The sequence below is a fragment of the Alternaria viburni genome, assembly GCF_023758015.1.
Source record: "Alternaria viburni strain BMP 2772 chromosome Unknown scaffold_27, whole genome shotgun sequence".
Classification (NCBI taxonomy): Eukaryota; Fungi; Ascomycota; class Dothideomycetes; order Pleosporales; family Pleosporaceae; genus Alternaria; species Alternaria viburni.
Genome location: NW_026055796.1, coordinates 425,448 through 445,631, shown reverse-complemented (window position 1 = coordinate 445,631; position 20,184 = coordinate 425,448). Strand labels below are relative to the sequence as shown.

At 52.5% G+C, this 20,184-nt stretch overlaps 9 protein-coding genes across 9 annotated transcripts; 3 read left to right on the top strand and 6 right to left on the bottom strand.

The window, feature by feature from the left end:
- Nucleotides 1-427: 427 nt before the first annotated feature.
- Nucleotides 428-3,492, top strand: ALA1 (Alanine--tRNA ligase; the record flags this gene model as incomplete). Its single annotated transcript, XM_049358778.1, has 3 exons — nucleotides 428-518; nucleotides 607-3,239; nucleotides 3,313-3,492. 3 exons carry the CDS (start codon nucleotides 428-430, stop codon nucleotides 3,490-3,492), a joined length of 2,904 nt encoding a protein of 967 aa, XP_049206881.1.
- A 509-nt stretch (nucleotides 3,493-4,001) lies between these two features.
- J4E79_009937 (uncharacterized protein) lies at nucleotides 4,002-6,040 on the bottom strand (the record flags this gene model as incomplete). The annotated part of the gene is made up of 2 exons (XM_049358777.1): nucleotides 4,002-5,699; nucleotides 5,756-6,040. 2 exons carry the CDS (start codon nucleotides 6,038-6,040, stop codon nucleotides 4,002-4,004), a joined length of 1,983 nt encoding a protein of 660 aa, XP_049206880.1.
- A 357-nt stretch (nucleotides 6,041-6,397) lies between these two features.
- On the bottom strand, nucleotides 6,398-8,457 carry J4E79_009936 (uncharacterized protein; the record flags this gene model as incomplete). Its single annotated transcript, XM_049358776.1, has 4 exons — nucleotides 6,398-7,503; nucleotides 7,551-8,014; nucleotides 8,064-8,370; nucleotides 8,424-8,457. 4 exons carry the CDS (start codon nucleotides 8,455-8,457, stop codon nucleotides 6,398-6,400), a joined length of 1,911 nt encoding a protein of 636 aa, XP_049206879.1.
- Nucleotides 8,458-9,611: 1,154 nt separating this feature from the next.
- On the bottom strand, nucleotides 9,612-10,430 carry J4E79_009935 (uncharacterized protein; the record flags this gene model as incomplete). The annotated part of the gene is made up of 4 exons (XM_049358775.1): nucleotides 9,612-9,726; nucleotides 9,779-9,875; nucleotides 10,102-10,285; nucleotides 10,341-10,430. The coding sequence occupies 4 exons, from the start codon at nucleotides 10,428-10,430 to the stop codon at nucleotides 9,612-9,614; spliced, it is 486 nt and encodes a 161-aa protein (XP_049206878.1).
- Nucleotides 10,431-10,730: 300 nt separating this feature from the next.
- BNA1 (3-hydroxyanthranilic acid dioxygenase) lies at nucleotides 10,731-11,474 on the top strand (the record flags this gene model as incomplete). The annotated part of the gene is made up of 2 exons (XM_049358774.1): nucleotides 10,731-10,882; nucleotides 10,967-11,474. 2 exons carry the CDS (start codon nucleotides 10,731-10,733, stop codon nucleotides 11,472-11,474), a joined length of 660 nt encoding a protein of 219 aa, XP_049206877.1.
- Nucleotides 11,475-11,543: 69 nt separating this feature from the next.
- Nucleotides 11,544-13,685, bottom strand: J4E79_009933 (uncharacterized protein; the record flags this gene model as incomplete). The annotated part of the gene is made up of 4 exons (XM_049358773.1): nucleotides 11,544-11,649; nucleotides 11,699-12,973; nucleotides 13,019-13,479; nucleotides 13,530-13,685. The coding sequence occupies 4 exons, from the start codon at nucleotides 13,683-13,685 to the stop codon at nucleotides 11,544-11,546; spliced, it is 1,998 nt and encodes a 665-aa protein (XP_049206876.1).
- A 623-nt stretch (nucleotides 13,686-14,308) lies between these two features.
- Nucleotides 14,309-15,283, bottom strand: J4E79_009932 (uncharacterized protein; the record flags this gene model as incomplete). The annotated part of the gene is made up of 2 exons (XM_049358772.1): nucleotides 14,309-15,124; nucleotides 15,173-15,283. The coding sequence occupies 2 exons, from the start codon at nucleotides 15,281-15,283 to the stop codon at nucleotides 14,309-14,311; spliced, it is 927 nt and encodes a 308-aa protein (XP_049206875.1).
- Nucleotides 15,284-17,470: 2,187 nt separating this feature from the next.
- Nucleotides 17,471-18,640, top strand: J4E79_009931 (uncharacterized protein; the record flags this gene model as incomplete). Its single annotated transcript, XM_049358771.1, has 3 exons — nucleotides 17,471-17,624; nucleotides 17,675-18,136; nucleotides 18,186-18,640. The coding sequence occupies 3 exons, from the start codon at nucleotides 17,471-17,473 to the stop codon at nucleotides 18,638-18,640; spliced, it is 1,071 nt and encodes a 356-aa protein (XP_049206874.1).
- Nucleotides 18,641-19,637: 997 nt separating this feature from the next.
- J4E79_009930 (uncharacterized protein) lies at nucleotides 19,638-20,129 on the bottom strand (the record flags this gene model as incomplete). The annotated part of the gene is made up of 1 exon (XM_049358770.1): nucleotides 19,638-20,129. The coding sequence occupies one exon, from the start codon at nucleotides 20,127-20,129 to the stop codon at nucleotides 19,638-19,640; it is 492 nt and encodes a 163-aa protein (XP_049206873.1).
- Between the last annotated feature and the right edge of the window lie 55 nt (nucleotides 20,130-20,184).

Genomic DNA, 20,184 nt, shown 5'->3' with positions numbered 1-20,184 from the left:
GATTGGTAGGGGTGGTGTGATGGATTAGCGATAGGGCTGGTGTTGGGATCGGGACATGGCGGTTGTTATACTGGGAGCGCCGTCGTCTAGGCGCACTTACGTGAAGCTTCCAGAAGGGCTGAGGCGCGCCATGTCGGTCCTCCGAAGCTCCTGGGCCCGCGTTCGACAGGACAGCCCCGCAGTTTGCTGCAGCTGCTCTCGGCGCCCGCACCCTGCCCACATGTTTTCGTGAATGCTGCTATCAACGCGAGCTGCCCCTCTGAGTCACCATACGGTTAGACGCCTGCCCTTGCTCGCGACCCGTCACTCGCACCTTCTTCGTTCGCATTCGCCTCGGCTCGTCATCCCTAGACGCTGCACGAGACTCTTCACCTGCACACGCCTTCTCTCGCTGCCCCTCCCCCACGGCAACGCGCCGGCCGCAAACATGTCGCTCGTTGAAGAGAAGCACGAATGGGGCGCCGTCCGCGTGCGCCAGACTTTCCTGGATTACTTCAAGGAGCGCGGACACACGTTTGGTGCGTTTCCGTCTCAGTGTTCGAGAGTCGATATCTCTTGATAATATGAGTCCAACATGTTCAAAGAATGCCAATTGACAGCAAACAGTGCCTTCCTCATCCGTCGTGCCCCTCTCTGACCCGACCCTCCTCTTCACCAATGCGGGCATGAACCAGTACAAGGCCATCTTCCAAGGCACCGTCGACCCCTCGTCCGACTTCGCACAGCTCAAGCGCGCCGCCAACTCGCAAAAGTGCATCCGCGCCGGTGGAAAGCACAATGACCTCGACGATGTGGGCAAGGACAGTTACCACCACACCTTCTTCGAGATGCTGGGCAACTGGAGTTTCGGCGACTACTTCAAGACGGAGGCGGTAGGCTTCACCTGGGAGCTGCTCACAAAGGTCTACGGCATAGATCCCAAGAGGTTATACGTCACATATTTTGAGGGCGTGCCAGGTGAGCTGGAGCCCGATCTGGAAGCCAAGGAGCTGTGGAAGAGCGTGGGCGTACCGGAAGACCACATCTTGCCTGGTGACATGAAAGACAACTTCTGGGAGATGGGCGACCAGGGTCCATGTGGACCTTGCTCAGAGGTACACTACGACCTGAGGGAACCAGTCAATGGAGAGTACAGGAACGCTGCGTCGCTCGTCAACATGGACGACCCCGAGGTCATCGAGATCTGGAACAACGTCTTCATGCAGTACAACCGCGAGCCCGACCGATCACTACGACCGCTACCGAACAAGCACATCGATACCGGTATGGGATACGAGCGATTGGTCTCAGTGCTGCAGCACAAGAAGTCCAACTACGACACCGACGTCTTCACACCGCTGTTCAAGAGGATACAGGAGATTACTGGAGCGCGGGAATACAGGGGCAACTTTGGAGACCAGGACCCAGATGGTATCGACACTGCATACCGCGTCGTGGCGGACCACGTTCGCATGATGAGCTTTGCCATTGCTGACGGTGGTGTACCGAACAACGTCGGTCGGGGATACGTCGTTCGCCGAGTACTCCGGAGAGGTGCACGATACGCGCGCAAATACTTCGAGACGGAAATCGGCGACTTCTTCTCCAAGATTGTACCTACGCTGGTTGAGCAGATGGGCGACATGTTCCCCGAGATCAAGAAGAAGCAACAAGACATCATGGAGATTCTGGACGAAGAAGAAAAGGCATTCGCCAAGTCGTTAGATCGCGGTGAGGTCATCTTCGAAAAGTACGCGCAAAAGGCCAAGGTCAAGGGCTCGGATGAGCTGCCAGGAGACGATGTTTGGCGGTTATACGACACCTACGGTTTTCCTGTTGATCTGACGAAGCTCATGGCTGAAGAGCGCGGCTTGAAGATCAAGGACGAGGAGGTTGAGGCGGCACAAGAGAAGGCTCGCGAAGCTAGCAAGGGAGATAAGAAGGCTGGTGCCGTAGTCGTCAAGTTCGACGTACACGACCTTGGTGCGCTGGAGAACATGCCCGAAGTCCCAAAGACCGACGACTCCGCCAAGTTTGGCCGCGAAAACATCACCGCTACCATCAAGGCCATATATCACAACAAGAAGTTCCTCAAGAGCACGAAAGAGGTACCGGAAGGCGAGCAGTTCGGTGTCTTGCTTGACAAGACAAACTTCTACGCCGAGCAGGGTGGTCAAGAATTCGATACTGGAAGGTTACTTGTAGATGGCGAGGCCGAGATCAGTATCGAGAACGTGCAGGTGTATGCCGGCTACGTGTTGCACACTGGATACATCAAGTACGGCGAGTTGAGCGTAGGCAGCGAGGTCATTGCAGAGTTCGACGAGCTCCGGAGACATCCCATCCGCAACAACCACACCGGTACCCACGTCCTCAACTACGCTCTTCGGGAAGTCCTTGGTAACGAGGTCGACCAGAAGGGTTCTCTAGTCGCACCGGAGAAGCTGCGTTTCGACTTCTCACACAAGGCTGGTCTGTCAGACGCGGAGCTAGACAAGGTCGAGAAGATTTCTTCCGAGTACATCAAGCAGGATTCACAAGTCTACGCCAAAGAAGTGCCACTCGCATCTGCAAAAGAGATCCGTGGTGTCCGAGCCGTCTTCGGCGAGACCTACCCCGACCCCGTACGCGTCGTCTCCGTCGGCGTCCCAGTCGAAGAGCTCCTCAGCGACGTCAAGAACGAGAAGTGGGAAAAGCTGTCCATCGAATTCTGCGGTGGCACCCACGTTCTCAAGACAGGCGAAATCAAAGAACTCGTCATCCTCGAGGAATCCGGCATCGCCAAGGGCATCCGCCGCATCGTCGCTGTCACCGGCCAAGAAGCCTACAACGTCCAACGCATCGCGCGCGAATTCCAAGAACGCGTCCAAGCCATGGGCAAGATGGCCTTTGGCCCCGCCAAAGAAGCCGAAGCGAAGAAAATCGGCGTCGACCTCAACAACCTGACCATCTCTGCCATAGCAAAGACCAAGCTGCGCGAGGAGTTCGCCAAGATCCAAAAGAGCATTCTGGACGAGCAGAAAACTGCTGCGAAGGCCGATAACAAGCGTGTGCTCGATGAAGTGACCAAGTTCTTCGAGGACGACAGCAAGAAGTTCATGGTCAAGAAGCTGGAGTGGTCGAGCACGGTTAACAAGGCTATCAGCGAGGCTATCAAGACTGTCTCTGGTCCGAAGAGTGCACTCAAGGATCGGAGTTTGTATCTTTTCTCTGCTTCGCCTGAGGAGGGTAAGGTTGTGCATGGGTGTTATGTTAGTGAGGTATGTCGTCCCCTTCCCCTATTCTCTATTTCCTTTTTCTTTTGATAAACGATTGCTGACGTATACAACACAGCCGTTCAAGAACGCAGGCGCTGACGGACCTAAATGGGCCGCTGCTGTTACTCCTATTATCGGTGGTAAGGCGGGTGGCAAGCCAGGCGCCCCTACCGCGATTGGCCAAGGTACGAATGCGGATAAGGTTGATGAAGGCGTTGCGGAGGCGACGAAGTTCATTGAGAGTCTCAAGCTCTAAGGTCGTGAGGTTAGACTTGGAGGGTGCGTGTATGATCCAGTCGCAGTACTGTGAGATGGCATGGAGTTTAGACGTCATGAAGATCAATACATGTGTATGACTTGTACTGCTTGCTTCGAATAGACTGAGTCTCCCTGTTCTGACTGGCAGGTTAAGTATGCAACTGATATCACAATGTGGCACTTCATCACTTTGTAGTTCTGGCAAAAAACACCACTTTGAAGTTAACAATAAGGGTTCCACCTTATGCAAGGGAAAGCCTGAACGGGTCTGCAGACTACATTAACATACAAACATGCAAAGTGAGTAGTTTGACGGTAATGTAGACTCTTCAGTAGTTAGTTTTTTTCTTACATTAACCTAGCTCTACGTTAATGCAGGCTCTATAGTGTGTAGTCTTCTTTAGATTGACGTAGTTCTACGTTAACGTAGGCTCTACAGTGTTTAATCTTTTCTTAGATTTGACGTAGTTGGTTCTATAGAAAGCAACAAGAAATAAACTACACCTCTCACCCCCTCCACACCAAAAACACATACCACACGCCCCCCAGCACAACCACGGTCCTCAAACTCGTCCTGAGCTCCCACCAAAACAGTGCCAATCCCTTTCTCCGTTTCCGCGGCTTCTTGGACGCTTTGGTGCTAACACCGTAGACTCTGACCTTCTTATCTCCTGCATCGTCGTCGACGTCGAAGTCTTTGGCGGGATCGTAGCCGGCGTGTTGGATCAATGGGAGTTGGTATCTCGACTGTTGCTGCTGTTGGTGTTGGGTTCGTGCTTGAGTAGTCGCTCGAGCGGATAGGTTGCCGTTTCGTTCAGAGGAGGTCGATGAGTTGGAGGAATGGGATTCTTTCTCCATAGCAGCTGGGACGTTCGCCGTAGGCAACAGCGGACTTTCCACCTTTTCGTCCTCGCCATTCGAGACAACGCCTAGCATGACGCCCGCCGCGCGGACGAAGAGCAGCAACAGCGTTAGTCCGAACAGACTCCCATATTTCAGAAACGTGCCAATCTGATCCGGTAACAGGCACAACTTCGTTTGAATCGTCTTACTCGCATCCCCTCCATTCAACGGCTTCCCAAGCTTATCAACCGGATTCCATAGACTAACCAGCAAAACACCGGGAAGCCTAACGCCCATAGCCCAGCTAATGCTTTTAACCGTGATCTCGCGTATGCCGCCGCCAGCACTGGTATACGCTTTATGCACCAACTCGCAGTAATCGTGGTCGTCACCGGAGAATGCGTACCGGATATGGCCTACCTTCTCAGCAATATCAGCTGTGATCTCGCGGTTGAGCACGTTTTGATATTGGTAGCCGCCGCGAACGGAGATGGCGTTTCGGTCGTCGTGGTCGAGGGGAGGTTGGCCCAGCGGGGGAGGCGTAGGGGGCCAGTGTTCGCGGAGGGGGCCGCAGGGTGTGCCTGGGGCGCGGTAGAGGGGCACGTGGGTGAGGAGAATGGTGGGGAATTCGGTGATGTCGTCGTTGGCGTGGGGGAGGGCGGAGGTGGCTAGGTCTTGAGCTGGGATCGCGTGGTGTGGCATGCCTGGGTAGGGTCGCAGGCCTTGTTGCGCTCGTAGTTCGCGTTGGATGAGGCGCTTTTTGCGCTTCTTTGCGTCGGAGAGGAAGTCTTTCGTAGGACGCCATATCTTCTCGACTTGTTCGGGGGACTCCTGGCCGAATGCGCTCAGGGAGACGCTGTCGATGGAGACGAAAGTGTGGTTTGCGATGACGTCGATTCGGTTGCCGTCGCCAAAGTAGGCTTCAAATCGGTTTCGGACGCCTTCTTGTACTCCTTTGGCGAATCCCAGGTCATGGTTACCAGGTAGACTGCTTATGAGCTTCCGTCCGGGCTGTCCTGGTCTCGCCTGCATGCCGCCATCACCCCAGTGCTTGAAGAAGATGTTCCCGAATCTTCTGTACTCGTTCATCCAGAAGTCGTCGCCATATTTGCGGTACTGCTTCTCCGGCGAGGTAGTTGTGCGCGTAGACCATTCGCGACCACCGTCGAAGAGATCGCCGAGGAAGAATATAGTGTCAGGGTATAGGACGGTCTGGAAGCGAGAATAGGTGCGACGGAGGTACAGATCGGTGTATTTATAGGCTAGAGGATTGAGGGGCCACGGGCGGCCGGGGTAGGTGTGCGGATCTATGAGTTGCGGGTCGGCGACGAAGATGAGTCTATGGGGGTTTGCGCCGGCTTCCTAGAGTTGCGATTAGTTTTGCATAGTCTCGTAGATATTGTGAGATATAGGCGTACCCAGTCCTCCCACTTGTCCCAGTGGCAGCTCTCGACGGCGCTGTTGAAGATACCTCTCTCGCCCCAGTACAGAACCACCCACCACAGCAGCACCAGCCCATTCACGAGCGTAAAGAGCCGCTTAAAGCTCCAATTCCCACTGCGCAGCTCATTTCTCTTTCCCTGCACAGCAGGTCGAATGCGATATAGAAAGAAGGCTCTGCCCAGCCGCCATGCTTGGTGTGTCAAGCTCTCGGGTTCTGAGTATGCGCCGACGGGAATGCCATACTCGTCGTATGTGGTCATTGTCTGTCAAAGGAATGAAGGAGTGGCTGGCGCAGCATTTTTGAGGAAGGATGCACGTGAGGGGAAACGTTACGCAGTCGTGAGCATGTCGCCTGCGTAATGCTCAAAGGGGGACGGGGTGCGGCGTGTTCATGGTCTGGGGAAAATGCGGCCCAGGGTCCGAGGCTGATCCAAGGCTGATCTGCCGCCGCTACCATGGCACGAGAGGCTCGACTCTCTGCAGTGTAACCCTGCTAACCAAGTGAATGCATAAATGGTACGAACATCACAAGAGTATGCCAACTAAACTTTTATCTGAAATATGCAAGTGATATCATTTCGAACATGCTAAAAGTACAAACAACATTTTCCCTCCCTCTAGTACTCAAGAGTCACCTCTTGACCCTTGACCCGACCAATAACGATCTCGGGGGCGTACTTGGGGATAACCTCATCGTCGTGAAGCATCTCGAATTCCTCTGACGCGTCCTTGCCCATGTGGCTGAAGAGCGCCTGAGGACCTCCTGGGTGCTCATCTGTCCAGTTGGTGACATCCATGACAATGCCCTTTACTGCAATCCATAGATCATCCTTCTTGTTGTGCTTTGCGACCTCCTCGAGCGAGAACTCCTTGTCGGGAATGCTGAACTTCTTGGGTGCGTTAGGCTTGGAAACCTTGCCGGGGTCATTCGAGTCGCCGTTCGAGGACATGACAGGTGCGGAAGACAGCTGCTTTTGTTGCTCAACGGGGTCTGACGAAGAGCTGGCTTGAGCGTTTCCGCTGACACCATTGCCCCACTCGACGGAGACCTTGCCCGGTTGCGATGGGTCGATGTGCAGTGAGATCTGACCGAGACGGTTGACGGCGGCGCCACCAGACTTGTTGAGCGCTTGTTGGAAGAGGTACTTGGAAGCAGACTCTCCTGCTACACGACCGTAGACGACACAGCCAAGAAGGGATGAACCACCGAGACGGTTGGCACCGTGAACACCACCAGCAAGCTCACCGCAGACGTACAGACCGTCGAATGGCTTGCCGTCAGAGTTCAAGCACTGTGCTTGGTCGTTGATCTCGATACCACCCATGGTGAAGTGGAGAACAGGCTCCATCTGCGCAACATGGAAGGTGTCGTTGATGTCGAAGGGCAGGTTGTGGAAGTACTTCTTGTTCCACTCGTCCTTCTTCTCGCCCTTGGCAATGGCGTTGTAGCTTTGGAACTCGGCCTGGAGGTCCTTGTCGCTGACACCAATCTCCTTGGCGAGCTCCGCACCGGTCATCTTCTTCATCAGGCCACGGCCGGAGTAATGTCTTGTGTGGAAGTCGAGGACGTTGGATGCCTTGGAGTTGAGGACGAGGCGAATGGGCCAGTTGCCTTTCTCCTTCTCAGTCCACATCATGCCGGAGACGTAGTCGCGGTGACCGAGGTCGTCGCAGAAGCGCTTGCCCTTGTTGTTGAGAAGGATACCACCCTCACCACGGAGAGCTAGAGACTGTTAGCATGAGAAAGATATATGTAGGTGATGCACGTACCTTCGGCGGCCAAGAACTTGGTCTTTGCGGTAGGGTCCTTGGGGTCGACCAGACCGGTAGGGTGCACTTGGACCTTGTCCATGTCGATGCCGTTGGCACCAATCTTCATCAGCATCTTGTGTCCATCACCGGTAGCGTGAGCACCGTTGGTGGTGGAGAGGTCGTAGGTGTCTGGCCTCCACTTCTTCAGAAGAGAGTCCTCTGTGAAGTCGGCAGCGTAACCACCAGTCGCCAGGATGACGGGTCCCTCGAGTGTCGTCTCCTCGCCGCCGAATGTGTATGTGACACCGGTAGCACGGTTGCCCTCGGTGTTGATCTTGGAGACCTTGGCCTTCTTGACGAGCTGGACGCGCTCTGGCTCCTGCTCGGCCAACTCCTCGAATCGTTGCATCAGAGCGTATGTGATGGCCATACCAGGGAACTTGGCATCGTGGCCGCGGTGGGTACGGGGTTGGGAGTGACCGCTGTCAAAGTCAGTACATGTGTCAGATTCGGGAATACTGTCGGACGTACCCCAACCGCGAGACGAGAGTGAGGTCTAGGTTGAAGACGTCCATCAGCCACTCGACGGCAGCAGCGGACTTGTAGGTCAGGACCTTGATCAGGTCTGGCCGCGCCTTGTCTCGCGCAGACTTGAGTGTGTCATCGTAGAACTGCTTGACGCTGTCGCCGATCTTCTCGTCGACTTGCGTCCTTGTAAGAGCACCGTTGATTCCCGATGTGGCCTTTGTGGAGTTGCCTCCCATGAAGTTGTTCTTGTCGAGGAGAACGACATTTCCACCAGCGAGGTAGATGGTGTGAGCAGCGCTCAAGCCGGACACTGTCGTCGTGATTAGCCATGCGCGTGACGGTGTATGATGCGGTGATGCTTACGGCCAGCGCCAACAACAATGACTCTCTCAGGCATGGTGGTGGATGCGGTTGAAAAGGGAAGGGGAGAAAAGACGGGGTATGGAAAGAGAGCAGATGAAGGCGAAAAGTCTGGGGATCGGCTTCTGCTTTGTATGGATGCAACGGATGGCTGCTCGGCTTCCGTCTAGCACTTGGAGCGCAACTTGTGCCTCGGAAGTGGAGAATGCGCTAACCCGCATGCACTTCCAAGGTTGTCGCCGCGCGGGCCAATCACGCGGCGGCGGTTTGTCTGCTGGCAATGCGTGAGCCTCACCAAGCCCGGCCTGCGCTGCGCTGCTGATGTGAATATCGAGCAACGGTCCAGCTGTTGCATGTGAAGACGCTCGTCGCCGTCAGCGCCCACATGACCTGGGTATGCGCAGCGTGGTGGGCGGCTGGCGGTTGGCTGACCTCTCCATCGGACGGAACGCCGAGGAGTTGGGGCTTGCTGGGAAACCTGGGGCAAGTCACGCGTGGGAACGCGCAACCGTGGAACTCGCCGTTGGCATGTGAAGGCTAGAGCACATGTCAAGCCTAGCCACAATCGTAAATCTCGAACATCGTAGACGCAATACATTTGCTGCGCGACTTCTTCGTCTTCAACTCTTGTAATGTTGGTTGATGGTTCAGCTCCACGATGCTCGTTATGGCAAATCATCCCGCCTAGGCATCAGAGCCCGATCGGTCTTTGCTCGCACGACCGCGACAGTCAGCGGGCGATATTGCCGTCTTTGGAACTGACTCTCGCTCCAAAACCATGTCGGAGCATCATCTTACACCGACTTCCTACGATGCTCCGATGTCAAGGTAGAAGACTCTGCATTCAAGATCAATCGTGCCCAGGTGGTCAAACTGCTCGGATTTATATTTTTCGGGGTAGCTGTTGCCGATGCGACCAGGTGCATCTCGGTGCATCTCGCGCGAGGACCGAACAAGACATCCGTGATACAATATATTGCCAGCTGCTCTTTCGCACTCAATTATCTACAGGGTTGGCGCTGCAAAGTTGGGCTTAACGGCGCGTCCGATGTATCGGAGCTGCAGGGTACTAGGCCCGGATATCGCAGGATGTGTCAATGTGCACCTCGTTGGTGGAGGGCAGACCATCTGTAGGCCTCGCCCCCTCTTATTCTCCAATCCCCCGTGCCCCATTGCTTCTGTGTATGCTCCTCAATGGCAGGCCACCGACTTCGTCGACGAAGACTGGCTGAACATCAAGTATCCAACGAAAGCACCCACCGCAACAGCAAGCATAACCCAACCGTTGTACGTCATGAAAAGCAGCCTACACACATCAGCGCCAATCCCCAACTCCAATGCCACCAGGAAAAACTTACATGATGAAGAAGGAGTAAAACACCTGCACAGCATACAAAACAGCCTTGATAATCTTCATCTGCTGCTCGGCACTGCGCCCCACACCACCGTTTCTCCCTGATCCAAGTAATGAGCTAGATTCATCTGTGGCGTCGTCTATACACGGGCGACGAAAAGGTTAAACTCAGCGAGTGTTCCCCAAGAAGTTGTGGTTGATTGAAGATAGAAGAAAAGAGACCTCCCTAGTCTCCTACTTCTACGACCTTGCCTCTTCTCGACGTCTCCTTGACTACTACTCCTGCTGTCTATGTGGTGTGTGTATGTATGAAAGGGGCAAACTCACCTCTAGGTCCCTCCATGACGGTCTTGGAGTAGGCTTCGTATCGTCGCGATATCTCGCGGATGGCTTCGTAGCCGGCGGTCATGAGGACGACGGCGAGGAGCGAGAAGACGAGCGAGGTCGTGCCGGAGATGTGCCAGGAGGGGAAGACGATGCAGAGATCGGTCGTGTCCCAGGTGAACAGCATCTATTCGAGCGATATGTCAGCGTGTCGTCTGTTACTGGGACGTAGATAACCATACGTTCATGTTGCACTTGGGTCCGTCGCCGCCCATGCCGGGCATGTCGTGGCCCATGTGGCCGTGGTCCATGTGCGAGTGATCCATGCCCATGTTGTGTTTTGCTTCTGAGGTCGGTTGGAGTGGTTGTTGTTGGATGCTGCAGAGGAGATGGGGAAGCTATGCTCGTGTCTCGAGATAGGCGGGTCGAGGAGCTGCATGTGATGGCACGCGTCGCACCAGTGATCGACAAATGCACGCACGAGCCGCGGTTCCGCGGGGCGAGAAGCTCCCCACTCGTGGACCCTGGATGATTGATTACATCGTCGACTTTACATTTCAAAGCAGACCAAACAAACTCGTCGCGCTGACTTGAGGAACAAGATTCTCTTTTGACATACACATTAATCCAAGATGAACACGACGCGATCATTACGGCCAGCCATCCGGCTTGCGCAACGCGCCTCGCGATCAACACCGCGAGCTTCCGCAGCACTCCCACAGCGCCACTTCTCGCAATCGCAACCGCACCGACAACTTGGTCCGCCACTGAACATACCAAAATGGTACATACACCAACTATCCCGTTTCCTGCCAGCCCATTCTACCCCAAACAGACACAGCGCAAAGCTAACCCACCTCTCATCCAGGGTCTCCGAAAACGCGCACATGCTCAAACCGCCGATAAACAACTACTGCGTCTACAACGACGCCGTAACCGTAATGATAGTCGGCGGCCCCAACGAACGAACCGACTACCACATCAACGAAACCGCAGAATGGTTCTACCAACACAAAGGCGGCATGCTACTCAAAGTCGTCGACACGACTCTCCCACCAGGCCAGCAATTCAAAGACATCCACATCAACGAAGGCGACATGTTCTTACTGCCCCCAAACACACCGCATAACCCCGTGCGCTTCAAAGACACTGTGGGCGTGGTGCTGGAGCAGAAGAGGCCGGAGGGCAGTTTGGACCGCTTGAGGTGGTATTGTCAGAACTGTGGGGATAAGGTGTATGAGGCGGCGTTTTATTGTACGGATTTGGGCACGCAGATTAAGGATGCGGTGAATGCTTTCAAGGCGGATACGGAGAAGAGGACTTGTAAGAGTTGTGGGACGGTTTGTGATACTGCGCCGCAGCCCAAGAAGGCTTAATTGGGATGGAAATGGGGTGTATGATATGTATTCTATGTAGGGCGGCTGCAATGGAGAAGGGAACAAGGTTCAAAGTCCTTTCCACATGATCTTGGAAATGTGGTCCGTCTTCTTTCGACTGGGTTTGACGAGGCCGAGGTATCGCAGTTCGGCTAGTGCTCGCTGGAATAGTGCCCTGTGACGGATTACTATACTATGGCTGTGATATGAGGGTGCAGACTTACATGGTGTTGGGCTCATTCTCTTCTGTTCCGTCTCCTGCAATGGCGTTGAATGCCGACCAAAGATCGGTGACATTGATCAACGTGCCGGACTCGAGGTACATCTGATACACAATGGCTGTTGCGGGTTGTGTTGCAGAAAGAGCTGCCGGGTTTCCATCGACTCCACTACAGCATTCGCAGCCCAGATAGTCGTGAGGAGAAGCTAGTGCACGCTCAACAGCAAAGCGCGGCTTGGGTTGGAAGACCTCTGTGTGTGGTGACTTTAGGTCGTATATGAAGAGCTCATTCAGAGTCAACGTCTTCGGGTCGATGAACGAGGAGGTGAAATACGCCTCGAGCTTGTCGTGAAATTCTGTGACCAGGTCTGAGTATGCCTTGTCTTGCTCGGACAGTGCAGCTTTGTGCTTGCTCAGAAGTACTTTTTGTGCCACGACAGTGGTTCGTACACTGTCGTTGCGGACATCGTGCTGCGTGCGGAGCGGTGCATCGGCGTTTTGTAGCAGGGTGTCGAGCGTCTGCTGAGCTGAAGCAATGCCCAACGAGAGGTTGTCGTCTTCAAGATCTCGTAGCGATGCTAGCAAATGTACCAGTCTGTCGGATGGAATCTTCTTGATGGACAACATCGTTTCGCGGATGAGGGGCGATCCAGCTAGCTCGCCAGCTGCTGCTCGGGTCCAGATAGATGAAAGCCGGACGCTGGGTGACATCTGAAGCGATTCGCGGATGTTCGCTAGTACTTCAGCAGCGTGGCTCAATGATATCATGGAGCGTTGGCCAGACTGTAGATGATGTGCAATCTGGTCGAACAGGTACTTGTTGTCTTCCAGTACCCTTCGTACATCTTGTGCCTGGCCAGCTTCTAGCATGCGCTCAACCCACTGGCGAAACGATAGCAGAGTGCGAACAGCTTCGAACGCATCTGCTGATAGGTCTCCGGGTGTAACATCATGCGTGAGGAAGACGCTGGGTACGCTAGCATAAAAGTGCGACATGTAAGCGTACTTCAGCCCATCACAGAAATCCTGTGTGTTCTGAACATGATCTTTCTGTCGATCCAACATACGGCGACAGAGGTTAGGTCCAATGTGAAGTCGAGAGTCTGTGCTGGCAACCGTCGCGCGAAACAGCTTCTCAATGATCTCGTCAGATTGGGTAACGTCAAACTTCTGGCCTTCAAGGTAGCGGAGTGAGTTGCCTGCCAATCGCTCCTCGAAGCTCTCTGCCGAAGTAGCAATGCCAAAGAGTAGAACGAAAGGTAGACGATCGAGCCATGAGCTGTATAAATTAGCATGGGTCATTGCTAGATATGATCAGACGTACTGAAGAAGATCAACTACATCGACGAGTAGTGCGACGTCGAAAGCCTCACTATCCTGCAAAGCGACAACGATGCTAGAAGCGCGATTCTTCTTTTGCCATTCTTGAACATGACCAAGATCGTAATTGAGTAACTTTGGACCATGCCTCGAAGACGTAGCTGGACGGTCTACATCATCCTCATCCTCATCGTCCACGCGCGAAGTAACCTTCTTGATGAGCGTTTTCAGTAGCGTTTTCAAATTTGGACATTCGCTGGACGTCAGCACAACATATGCGCAGTTTTCAGCTCTGATGCCCCGACCCAGGCGTTCGAAAAAAGGGCCATGGGATGCAATGCTAGGACCGGCAACGATGAGCGCTGTTGGTATGGCAAACTTGGGCTCATCTGGCGATGCGCTGGAAGCGGAGATGAAGTTGACGATCTTTTCCTGGGTGGCGCTATCTGCCCCTTCCAAAGTACTCTGCTCATATTAGCAGCCATTTAACGCGTGTCACTATTCGGATCACTCACTTGAATGCGCTCGTCTTGCTGTGCCCACAACTGCCGATACCTGGCTAGCCGTTCTGGTAGTTGCGCCTGCGGGTCGAATTTGCCGGTTCTTTGTCGCTTTGGCGCCCGTTCTTCTGTCGAAGGTGGCTCATATATGTAGCTTTTCTGATGTTCCATTTTCAATCTTTGCAGGCGGGATGGCTTGTTTACTTGTCTGATGTTGTTGATGGGCAAGGGCTAGGGGCAGGCGCGACGAATCGCGAAGCGCGTGAGCACGGGACTTGGTGATTTGGTCAAAGCTCACGAGGCTGTTTCAGGGACAACGCCGAATACCAGTGTGTAGTGACGATATTGTGGTAGGAGTGGCAGAGTTATGACATCCGAGAATTCTGTTTTATTGCGGTTTATTTGCACTGGTTTGCCTACGGGTGTATTGTACTATTTTCACCTCGCGCGTTCCTCTTGTCCATCTTATTGATAATCGATAGCAATTGGGAGTGTAAAAAGTACTTTGAAGCTACCTCACCTTCGAATGGTCGTCGATAGACATCTTGGAACCAGAAAGAACTGGACTTCTTGATTCACTAGATTTTCACCAGCGACTATGACTTTCCGAGACCGTTGCCATGTTGTGACCGCGACCCAGAGTAGCAAAGCCAGACGATATTGCACGAGCCGAGCATTACGCCAGTCTCATATGTCCAGCCATGATCTCACCTGTTGTAGGCTAAGAGCATAGCAGAATTCGAGCTCGTAGCTTGTATTATCGAGACATCTTCATGTGGTGAAGATTAGGTCTCTCAATCGTGCTCCTCCTCAGTCACGCCTGGACATCCTTCCATTTCGGCATCAGGGTATTCGTATCCGCAGTACAGGCAGTAATGGTACTCTTCGCGAAGGAATACCAGAAGCTTCTGTAACCGCTCTGCCACGGGCAAGGCCTCAAACTCTGCCAGCTCTGGATCTTCATCCTCGAGCTCGCTTTCAAGTGTAGTGTAGAATGGCGCAAGATCTCGGCCTTGTGCTATCTTCGAATCGTCGTCTTCGTCTTCGGGGGCTAGCGTCGGAAGTCGCGACGAAATGCTGTTGTTCAGTTCTCGTCGTTGCTGCTTGTCGCGGTTCTTCTCGACCCTGCGCCGCGCACGAACACGCCAAAGGACGTTGATGTCCTTCAGTGGTTTCTCGCTTGTGTCTGGCGCGCCTTTTTCTTCGGCCTTCTTGTCAGACAAGCGCTCGGCTGTCCTCTGCGCGCTATCCAAATCTCGTTCGGCCTTCTTCTCTTTCTGTTCTTGGCGCATTATCTCCAGGTAATCACCCTCTTCTTCCTTTGCGCGCTTTGCCAGTCGATCTGCTTCCTCGAACTGTTCTCTGAACTTGCGCTTCTTTTCCGACTCAAGACCAATGCCTCCTCTGTCGTCTTTGGGGTTGACTCGTATAGGCTCTTTGCGCGCGTCTTCAGACTTGCCCAGAGCATCGCCCTGCTTGAATCCAAACTTGGCCATCATCTTGAATCCCTTGTTGGTCTCGGGCAGAGCAGTGGCGAGGGCAGCTTCGCGTGCAGCTTCAGCCTCTTCTTCTCGTTCGGCTTTGGTTTTCTGTCGCGCTTTGGCTTCGCCCTGTCAATGTGTCAGTCTGGCGAAATTTGGCAAATCCACTCAACGCACCTCTTTGCGCTTGCGCGCGGCGCGCTGGAGGGAAGTCTCATACTTTGGCCCCTTTGGCGCATCCTCAAACACCATATTCATGTAGTCATCCTCCTCGTCCGATTGCGCCATCTTGTGCTAGTGAGTTGTGAATGGTCTCAAAATTCGTGTTGTCGACTCGCGCGCCTCAACTCCAGGGCTTGCAGGACCGCCCGCAGCGGCAGCGACCCACCTTCGTAGCGTTCCCTTGGCATATGTCAGGGCAGGCGATCCCCCAGAGTCTTCTTTCGACCACATCTCCTCGCCCAGCCTACTACTGCCATCGGCCCTCAATCAGCGCTATAGTGACGCATCACATGTCTAAGTAAGCCTTAGCTTTAGTATCTTAACTATAGAAATTTAAAAAAATCTTAACTTAATAACTAAAGTACACTATTATAGTTATATACTACTAATACTTAGAAGAAATAGAATTATAAAATTTTTACACTTATACGTTAATCTTTTTATACTTATCTTTATCTATATATAAAATAGTAACTACCTCTACTACTTAATAAGTAAGCCTAAAGCTATAAGTATACTCTAGTTACTTAATATATACTATTTATTTTATTAATAACTTCTATATTAAGTAGAAGTTTACTAACTTTACTATACTTTTTAAAGCTACTTATAATTACTTTAAAAGAGTAGATTTATAAGTAACTTTCTACTTTATAGTAGTAGCTAATTTTATTTATAGTAATATAAGCTTTAGTACTAATACTAAATTTTTTACTTAAAGTAAATATAATACTCTTAAATAACTTTATAAAAAAGTTTTTACCTATAATACTACTACTAATAATAATAGCTTTTTTATTACTATTAAAAGCTAAAGTTAAAAAAAGTTTTAAAATTAAGTAAGATATATTTTAGTTAAAGTTTAAATATAGAATAATAAAAAAAATTAGATTAGTAGACTAGTAATTAATAAGCCTACAGGCATGCACTATAACGTCTTCCGCAGCGTGACATTAGGCTATAGTAACGCATCGCGCTTACTGACGCGGGTGCACATTAGGCCTCCCAAACGATCTCGTCACCAACCGTAGACCCGGGAGGCTCGAACAACGACTTCCGCCACCTACGTTCCTTGGAAGAAAGGGCTGGGCCGGCCCTGAGTGCCACACAAATCGATTTGGACACGACATCAACCGCACATGGCGGGCGTTTCGGATGCCAAGGCAACCCCTGCTCGATGTTGATTTAGATGACTTTCAGTGCGACGGAGCCATCCGCTTGCATTCTCTGTCCTAGCGTGTATATCAAGATGCAGAGATGCAGTCGCTTGCTGGGTGTTGGGATTGATTCGGCTCGAGCCCATCATTTCGGCTTCTTGCCTTCATGTGAATGAGGGGGCTGGTGATTCTCTTACCTGAGGCAATAAACATCTGCTCACCTGCTGCTTTAGACGGCTTTAGATTATTTCCTTCCTGCAACAAAGAGGCGCGTCTCCCGAATTCAGATCGACCACCGACAAGCATTGGCTTACATTGGTTGCCGCTTCAGGGGGGGTTTCTCCACCTCTAACCTCAAAAGGTGCAGGACCCGCGCCACCGTCTGGGGTCAACAACGATCCCTCGCACTGTTCGGGCTGCTCAGCGCTGTTCGATATGATCGCGTGTCACTCGAGTCAACGCCTTTTCGCCTCTGGCTGTAGTAGGACGAGCCAATCCAGATAGACGGGCTTTGCCGAGTAGCTTGGTCCCTCTCGCAGTCCTATCCACTCACGGCTCTTCGGCGCCATAGATTACAAAATGTGGCCGCTTTCTTTAGACATCCCTCACGCATGTGCCAGTTGATCCTTCGAATGCCTGCGCTGCCTCGGCTTTGTAATGCGACCGGATAGGTGGTGAGTGCTTCGGAGCGTATCCGCAACAGGCTACTTTCTCGGGCAACCCGTCATCTTCATGAAAATCGCTAAGAGGCCTGTCACTGATCGTACCCTTTTCGACATTCGCCTTGCCATCGGTGCACAGCCAATTGGTATTTGGCGTAAGAGGGGTCTCGGTCGTTTTCGCGCATGTGCCAGTCTCCTACACATTCCCCAGCTTTTGACATCCACAAGGTGTGCGTTCCCCGCGTACCTCCGCGTTCATACCGTCCTTGGAAGTCTTGGTGTATTTTCTTATTTCTACTTAATTCGCGTGCGACACCCTGCGGGTCTGTCCCCTGAAGAACCCACAGCTGCTCTGAATCGCCATCAACCGGTGGGCGGTAGAGCTATCGAACTGTACACAACAACATCTTTACACTTCACACGAGACCGTCAATATGGAGAGCAAAGAGGGCGGAGCAACACGGGCGGACGATGTGTATACAACGCCCCAGAAAAAAGGCGGCGTTATGAACAAGCTCTACCCGCCAGGACCCACGCCAGGCGCGAAAGGGCGTATGAAGAACCACTGCAGAAAGTTCTGGTGGTGTGGTAAGCCTCTCCCGACAGCCTCAATGTTCTTCGTGTTTACATTACGTCAGATTGCCTGGTCCTCGTGATCATTGTGTTGGTCATTGTTCTGCCAATCATATTTGTCGGCATACCAAATAAGGCACAGCATGAGATCAACTCCTCGACACTCGAAGTTACTGCTCAGGAGGTTACCAACCCGAAGCCAGAAGGTGTCCACCTGAAGATTGATACAGTCATCAGGAGTGGCAGTAGTTATCACCCGAAGATTGACAGTTTCAAAGCTGGACTATCGCTACCAGGACAAGACCCCTTTATCTACATCACCATACCGGAAGCGAAATCTGAGGCAGAGACCCGCGTCACCGTCGACCAAGATGTCATTTTCGCGAGTGATGTCGAGTTCTCCAGTTACACCAAGGCTGTGCTGGACAGCGAGACACTCCAAATTCACCTTGACGGCAAGACCAACATTCACCTCTCTGGCCTGCCTACCATGGACGTCGATTACAACAAAGTCATTACGATGAAGGGTATGTCTCATTGAAGCTACAGTAAGAACTAGTCTGATTGTGTTTGCAGGTTTAAACAAGCTCTCCGGACTCAACATCAGCGACGTGCGCATTCTCTCCGGCACAGACGAGATCCTTTCCGATGGCTCCAACCTCATTGCCAACGTCAGCATTCCCAACCCCTCTGTCATGACCCTCGACCTAGGCAACATCACCATGAACCTAGCCGTCGACGGCACCGCAATTGGCTACGCACTCATTCCAAACCTCTACCTCAAGCCCGGCGACAACGTATTCCCTCTGCAAAGCCACGTCGACCAGCTCGCTATCTTGGGCCTGATTCAGAACAAGTACAACAATGCTGTGCTGCCGCTCGAGATTGTGGGCAACTCGAGTATCAAAGATGGCCAGCACTTGACCTACTACGAAGATGCGATCAAGAGCAATACGATCAACCTGAATCTCGATGTTGGACCAGCGTTGGCTGATATTGGGATTAACATCACCAGCTTCGGGTCTTCGTAGATTGCCCAGCACCGTCGCAGTGCTTTTGCGTCCTTGTTTCTGAGGCCATTCATGAGAGGTTGGAGTGTTGATATACGCCTGCTTTGATACCATCGCTTGACTGATTGTGTATATGGAGGGTGTAGTGGTTAATGTATGATACCTTGTCGTTACAGTAATACATAATATTACTCAATACATGCGTCTATGCTTTTCACCCTTCTCGGACCATGGGGTCTTCTTACTCTTACCACAGGAAAATGAAGGGCTACTCGCTCAAACATCTCGATTCTCAACATATCCTCTGAGTTCTGAGAGCGATGCGCTTCGTTCATGAAAGAGTCAAAATAAAGTCGAGGTAGGTGGCCTATCAGCCGACGCGTCTCTTGCACTGAGCTTTCCGGATCGGTCGAAAGCTCTCTTCCGGGACGGCACCTTTCAGTCACTAACTTATTTGCTACGGCAGATCTTTTTGAAGGTCACAAGAGTAGATTATGATCCTAAGCTTGGCCTCAGTTCTTCCATGCACAGCCATGTCTTTGACCTCAGGACGGAATATTGACATCGCGAAGACATCGACCTTTTGTCATCACCGGTCGGCGCCGCTATCCTGTTTCGTTTTCTTTGACCTCAGAACAGATAATCGACGTCCCGAAGACATCGATCGCTTGTCGTCACCGGTCTGTAGTGCCGTCTGACTTTCTTCTCCATCGTCGATCGAGATGATGTGCTGACATACCCTCGGTCTGTTCGACTTGGAGGTGCAGAGCAGCAAGGAGGCGGGAGGGGCAAGTCTTTTGTACTTCGTGGGTGCGGTGGATGGTTGAGTAGCGAGCGCGGGATTTTTTCCTTGGTAGCGAATGATACAACTTCCCACCACCACCCGTGAGCCTCACATCTTCCTCATGATTACCTGTGCTTCTCATCATTGCATCCACATGACCCCTTATAACCTCCCATATGCACCCTGCAGTAGCAAACCACCCCCTCACTTCTGACCCAACACCGATGAATCTTCTCAACCCTCGATCTCCCATTCGTCGGCAAAGAACTCCACAATGTTCACTGCAGCCTGCGAACCCACTGCACCCTCTAGTTTCTTCATACTCCCCGGCACACCAGAAGCAGCACCTAGAGCCAGTACAACGAGTTCCTTCAGACTACCCACAACATCGCTTAGAGCGATGACTTGCGCTTGGCTCAGAGGCGGCTCGGTTGTGCAGTAAGGAAGTAGGTCGTTGACTGCATTGCCAAGGGTACGAGATGGGTGACGAGGCGGTGGTGGGGGGACGGAAGGCGCGTTGTGAGATTGGCGAGGGAGTTGGGGGTGGTGACGTTGCTGAGAGTGGATGGTTCTGTCGTTGAACGCTTGCGAATAGTAGTCTGCTCCTCCGTCCAGTTGAAAAGGGGCGACAACGTTCATGAGGCGCCTTTCTGCACCTGGGATGATGGATTGCTCCTTCTCATCGGGACAACGCGTAGTATCGCTGGTGTGGTACAGAAGACCCATACCGAGGGTAAGCAGATGTGGATCTCCGAGGCAATTGGGGATGACCTGGTGTCGA